The sequence below is a fragment of the Leuciscus leuciscus genome (genome assembly GCF_965113295.1).
Source record: "Leuciscus leuciscus genome assembly, chromosome: 12".
NCBI classification, from domain to species: Eukaryota; Metazoa; Chordata; class Actinopteri; order Cypriniformes; family Leuciscidae; genus Leuciscus; species Leuciscus leuciscus.
In genome coordinates, this window is record NC_138736.1 from 15,026,886 (window position 1) to 15,033,824 (window position 6,939).

At 36.5% G+C, this 6,939-nt stretch overlaps 1 protein-coding gene across 1 annotated transcript; it reads left to right on the forward strand.

The window, feature by feature from the left end:
• Positions 1 to 1,825: 1,825 nt before the first annotated feature.
• On the forward strand, positions 1,826 to 6,068 carry rbm43 (RNA binding motif protein 43). Its single transcript, XM_082186374.1, has 5 exons — positions 1,826 to 1,954; positions 2,060 to 2,128; positions 2,855 to 3,038; positions 3,136 to 3,221; positions 3,458 to 6,068. The coding sequence occupies exons 3-5, from the start codon at positions 2,855 to 2,857 to the stop codon at positions 4,739 to 4,741; spliced, it is 1,554 nt and encodes a 517-aa protein (XP_082042500.1). The 5' UTR covers positions 1,826 to 1,954; positions 2,060 to 2,128; the 3' UTR covers positions 4,742 to 6,068.
• Positions 6,069 to 6,939: the final 871 nt, after the last annotated feature.

Below are 6,939 nucleotides of genomic sequence, written 5' to 3' on the forward strand. Positions count from 1 at the left end.
AGCAATAGAGAAAGATACAGATACAAACCATTTCCAGATCTAGAATCAGAATTTTCTAGATCTGGAAATCCCATGTTTTGCTATCCAAGATAAGGTAATCCATCTTACTTTTGTGCTGGTGCCTTTAGAGTTTCCATAGCCCATCATGTGACCCACAACAAAAACAAAGAAATTGGGATGCAATTGTTAGAAACTACTTTTGTCTGGTTCATCTCTGACGATTGTGCCAATGTAGTTTATATGCAGTGATAAAAAAAAAAAACACTTAAAATTAGATATTATTTTTGTTTGATATTGACAGCTGTTTGGGGGATTATTTTAACGGCGCCAAAATCTCTCTCTTTTTTTTTTTTTTTTTTTCTGAAAGGTTAATAGGTAGCCTATGTCTATGACTACTTCTAATTTATTACTTTAACAGTTAGGTTAAACTAACCAAGAGCAAAATAAAAATATAAATGTGTGTATATTAAATTATAAAAATGTGTTTTTTGACTAGTTTTAAAGTTTTATTAAATTTTTGTTCCTGAAATCGACCCTACTGCTAGCCTGGCTAACGTCAGACCTCTTTCTCATTGAGACGTGGTCTGGGAACCACATGTTCATTTTCTCGTATTTGAGGCGTGGTTTACGAATGCCCAGAGCCGTTTATTGGACGCTACGAATGTCTATCAAATGCGCCTGTACGTAGCTCATAGCCAATCGTTTCAATTATACCAGATGACGTATGTAGAGCGAGAGAAATTCGACGAGGAAGAAGACGAAATAAACATGCGTTCTAAACTACTTAGAACCATGCTTAGAACACTATCTAAGGCTGCATCGAAAGGTAACTTCGCGTCTGCTGCCCTGTTGGATCCATAGATATAAACAAACTGCTTCGGTGTGTCGCATAGACATCGTCATCGTCTTGCTGCTCCCTCCCCGTTCTGTGATTGGTCCCCTCGCTGAGGCGAAAATCTAGTCCATGGAATCCAGGCTGCCTAGCAGCGTGAATAAAATCGCCCTGCGCACAAGGCAGCATGGGGAAACCCAGGCTACCCTACTGCTGGAATCAGGATAATCCTGATTCTCTGAATCAAAGGTATCCCGATCTTACTAAAAAGCACACAGCACAAACTGACAATTTGATCCAGATGAAAACCAAGATAGGATTTAGTGATCTAATAAGATTTCAGTGAACCATTTTTGTTATTTTAAACAAACCATTTTCAAGATTTGATCCAATCTAATATCTGAAATACGATCATAACTTTTGAACAACTGTCTGGGCCCAGGGTGGCCTACTATGGTGGCTTATTTTACACAGCTCCCTCTAGTGGTGGTTAGGTAAAACCAAATATCTAACACAAATATAACACTGACCTCTGTTATTCATTAAAAACATTCAACTCTACATTTATGAGATCAATGAGTGAGCTGGGTCTTTACTCTTTACATCTAGTTTTTTATTTATTTATTATGTCCTTCAGGGCTGACATCAAGACCAGGAAGGTATTTAACAGATACAGTAAGAGTGTCAAAAAGGGAAAAATGTGAATGTAGGTATAGCCTAAATTTACTTCTAAATCTACATTTTTAGAGTTATATAGTGGAGTTTATAGTTTTTTTTTTATGATTTTCCCTTTTTTATTTTATGTGGGCCTATATTCTTGAATTGTAAAGCACAATAAAATGTTACACTTTTTTCTTTGTCATTCAATTCGAGGCACGATAGATACAGCTTTATAGATTGGGCCTATAGATAATGATCAGAGATCATTGAGTTAATCTTATAAAAATCTTATTTTATTTATTTGTTTTGGTTTTTTTCGCGCGCGAGCACGCCCCCTTCTTTCCGTGGGGACATGTGAGCACTGAGCAGTTTCACTTTCACTTCAGAACGACGACGACCGAGTCTTTCTTTGCTATCTCAACCTGGCGAACGTACTTAGCTATTGCCTATAATCAGCCACAGGTAATTTAGGCCTACGGGTTTGTAAATTTCGAAGTTTAAAATAGCCTACATCACCAACCGCTGTACAAATTTGTTGTTAAATTACATTGTATTTCTTGTTTCTAGTGTCATGTTGGAACGCCAGTTGTAAAATACGTTCTCTACGTTTGGTGATCCACTAAGAAAACAACAAAGGTATCCAACAACTTTCTGTTTCAGTTATCTTGGGAGTTTTATTTTGTGAATTACGCATAATCTGAGAAGCAACCAGCGCTTGATAGATTCAGTTGCCAGTAGTAACACAATTCTGCAATACAAACAAACTCGCTCTCTTTTAGCAATCCGTCTAACGTTACACTAAGTGAAGTGAAGAGAACGAATGCCCTTATGGGTTGAATGTTTACCATTTTCCACGGAATTTAGTCCTGTTTCATTATTGTTATTAATTATTATTATTATAAGGCTACCATTATTATTTTTTATTATTAATTTACTTCAACATTTCTCTACAAATGTATTAATTAATTGTTTCTTACATGTAAACATATTCTAGTTTTAGTTTATTTGTTGCCATGTTATTCATGATGTTTTTTTGTTTAGTTTTTTTTCACCCTATTTGATAATGAGGAGTTGTGGCTTTCAAGTTTAGGCATAGTATTCAAGCCCTTATTTAACATTTTTAATCAGATTTAGTCTTCCAGGTGTAGACAGAGTGTGATTCAGCCAAACATTTTATCTTGTGAGATATCTGTGTAAGCTGCAGTAACAACAAGTTTGTTCCAAAAACCAATCTACATTTTATGCATATTGGCACTAGAAAGATGCATATTGCTGCTTTTCGTGTTGTAATAACTTGTGTAATAAAATTTGTAATGTTCTCCCCAATTATTATTATTTTTTTATTTTTTTATTTTTTTTAAGATGGCCATGAATGAAATGGTTATTGAAGTGAATGGGCTCCCGGACAACTACCCCGAAAACTTGATGATTGATAAATTAACCATGCACTTTCTGAGGCGCAGTAACAAAGGAGGAGACGTTTTAACAGTGATTTATCCCACCTCCAACAAAGGCCAGGCTTATGTAGTCTTTGAATCAGCTGAAGGTATTGCCTTGATATGTTGTTCTCTAAGTTTATCCAAGTTTAACATCATATTCCATGGCTAACATTTATTTAAATTTTTTTTCATTCAATGTCTTAGTACCAGGAGTCTTGCAACACACTCATGTTTTGATTGTGGAGAGTCAGTTTTACCCACTGGACATTAAAAAGGTGCATCATCCTCAGGTAAGACACTTCATTAGTGAACCTCACTGAATCATACATAATTATTAATATAACTTACAATTTTATTTAGAATACAGCATTTGTCCAATAATCCACTCACCGCAAGTTCCATATCATCGCCATTCTCCCAACATCTTGTTTCATTTGAATATTTATGCACAAATTTAAATAAATAACACAATAGTGCGACGTGGCAAAGATATCTCCTTAACATGCTTTTGTTCATATTTTCTTAGCTGGATATGCCAGCCGAAGCATTCCTCGATATGAACATGTTCTCGAGTCAAAGCAAAGTCAAAGAACTTCTTCATAGCCATGGCTTTCAGATGTCAAGGACCAGCCCAGGACAGCTGCATTTGCAGGGTTCCTTTCTCAAGCTAAAACTTATTTATCCCAAACTCGTGCAGTTTCTGGCTCTAGAAACCCTCCCTCAAAGAGGAACACCTTCGCATTACACTAATGGCTATACCTCCTCTAAGTCTGTTTCCCGAGCTGGAAAAAGTGACACCAGTCACAATTATGGCAACTCCGTGTATTCCGAGGGCAGAAGCACATCTTCAGGAATAACCTCAAGATCCCCAGAGTCCCAATACAGACTCTTGCAGAATGCCTCTCTACTGGATGGAAGTTCTAGCACAGAAAGTCCCTTTAGCAGTCCCTCCAGGATCTATGAGGATTCCCGAACAAGCGTTCAGCAGCGGGATCCCTCGTCTCCCAGGCAAACTGAGGTTTCCATCCCTGTGGAACTAGATGTGTGGAAATACATAATGCTCTTTAAGGAAGATTTTATAAATAAAATTAAATCAGATCACCACACTCATATTAATCATAAAGAAGAATCAGAGGTTGTTATGGTTCAACTCTCGGGAGGAAACTTTAGGGAAACAGCTAAAGAATTGTCTGAATTGATGGAGGAAATCACTGATTCTCTACGCACACAAGAAATAGACCTGAATGTATGTGACAAAAGTCAGAAGAGAAACATTATCCAGAATGCTTACACATTCCAAAAGACGTATGACGTTTTAATTAGAGAGGAAGATAACATTATTAAAGTAGTGGGGTCTTCAAAAGACAGTTATGACGCAAAGCAAAAGCTTCTTGGACTGGATGTTGACATTGCACCGCCTAAAGGCATGGAGAGGAACATATTGCGACGCAGCAGCTCTTTGCCGAGACAAAAAACAAGGGCCAGAATGGAGAACCTTGACGTAGATCAGATTCCTGCTGTGCACTCTACTACTGTCAGTGGCTCGTCTGCCTCACGTTCCCAAAAGGACTATCAATTGCAGCGAGAAGTTCAACTGGAAAGAGGTCGCCAGCCATCTAAATCCACTGCACAACGCAGGTCACAGAGCAGCTCTCGATTACAACACAAAAATCCAAACCAAGAACCATCAACTTATGTTCAGCAGGATTTGACACCCTCTAGTAGAGTTCAGACATCTAAACAAGGGTTAATTCCTAAATTTAAAGCTGCTCTAATGCCTGAAAAAAAAAAAATCAAAGTCAAATATTAAAACTACTGAATCCATTAAATCAGTAATTCTACATATAAAGCCCTCATTGTAAAACACACTTTAAGAACACACTTTAAGACTTTTTATAATTAAATTGGTCAGACACTTTTAAGAAAGTGACGGGACTGCTCTGTACTGATGGTTCTATTTCTAATCACATGTATTCACATATATATTCTGGGTTCAGTAAAAAATCGACGGCAATTGTGTCATAACGTTGATTACCATGAAAATGAATTTCACCAATTGCAACATGTTCCTGGATCAACATCTTTGTTGATCCTGGAACAACATTCCAATCAACCAATCAGATTTAAGGGACAAGTTCACAATTAATGTCAAGTTTATGCTTACAAACACGGTTAGGTGCTTCTACATCAGTGTTATTCACCTATCATTTCCCTCTGATTTTGGGGATAAGTTATGGGTAGGGTTAGGTTTATGGGTAGTGATAGGGATAGATGAAATTTTAGGACAGGAATGTTGTTCCAGGATCCACTAAACATGTTGACCCATGAACGCATCTAACTCTGCAAAATCATGACGTGCGTATTGAACCCCTGAAATATTCCTCTAAATTGTACTCTCTCAAAATCACTTTGATTACTTTGTAATTATTGTCTCACATGTGATAAGGAAAATGAGCATATACATGCATTTGAGCATGAGCATTTCCTGTCCTACATTATATTATATGTATATATTTGTACATGTCTAATATATTTGCGGTATTTCCATTCTAAGTGTCATTACCATGGAGACTCAATGAGGAAGTGTCTTTTTCTGCATTGAACAGGAAGTAAGCAGGCCTTGTGGTTGACTTGGGGGCTGAGCACCTCCGTCAGGAAGAACTTTTTTTTTTGACTCAGGCTTTTGTGTCAAAAATGTAAGAAATACACTAATGTGCAGAGTTCCTTTGTTTTTTCCTTATGATTTATAAAGCACTGGTTTTGATTTGACTAGTTTTATAGTATTAATTGAGGATGTTTTTTTTCGAGTATTTCTCTCAGATGGAGTTTTCTGTCATACAAAAATCCCCCTTGTGTTTTTTTCTTTACCTGTGGTCTGCCATTTAGAAAATTCCACAGCAATCATTATGATTCATTGGTTGTCAATATTATTTTTAGGCCTTTAAATAATTATTTTAGGCATTACTGTAATGTGGACAAATATGGATAAATTATCTGTAAACTTTGTAATTGTTATACATTAAGGATTGTGACTACTGACTAATCTCTAATCTCAGCTCCTTATCTGATTACCACTGTTCTCAAACTATTGTAATTGCATAAACATACCTTACAATAAACGGAATTGCTCAACATCACCTAAAATATTATTTTTTATAAGGTCTATAATTGTTTAATGTATAAAGTGGCATAAACAGACATACATTTTGGTTTCAGAGCAATAAACAAAGTTTTGTCATGGGTCTGAACTTTCAGGTCTCAAATGTCCAACCTTTAAAATTAAATTATGTTTTATTAACAAAGTTCGGGAGGAGCACGTTCAGATAATCAAACCTATAGACGCGAGTGGAGCACACTTTGTTAATCAACCCCAATCAACGAGTTAAGAGGTGTATATACAGCAAATTGCCTCTGTTCGTTGACAGTTTAACAGCATCCCTCCACCACCCCATCTCCTCACTTCCTAAATACTCTTACAACAACTGGGGGAAGTACTCTGGGTTCGGGCAAAAATTCCGAACTCGGTGCCCTCCCCCCGGACAGCACGCCAAATACGCATAATCTTTACTCTGTTTAATTTGATGTAAGTGTGAACTCGTGAAACATATTTACTGTAGATTCTTCAGTGCTGTAAAGCTGGAAGCTTACGCTGCTATTTGAACCAATAATCGGAACAAGAGGCAGTTGAAGGATGACATGTATAATTCAAATATTTATCTGACTCCAATATAATTAATCTGACTCCATTAAAGTTGTTGTTATTCTTTAACCTCTTATTCTTTAAAGGTAAAGGTCTTTCTTAGAACTGATGGGAAACGTAGGATTTAACCTGAACGTTTAGATAACGTAAGTTATAATCACTTTAGCTTTAAACAACACCAGTGATAAAAGGAAAGATTCTCAAAGCCTTTAAAGTAGGCAAAGTTATTTAAGTTACATGTTTAAATATACAGACAGTAGAATGGAACAACATACTGTATAGAAAACTTAGTTGTAACAAATAATGCA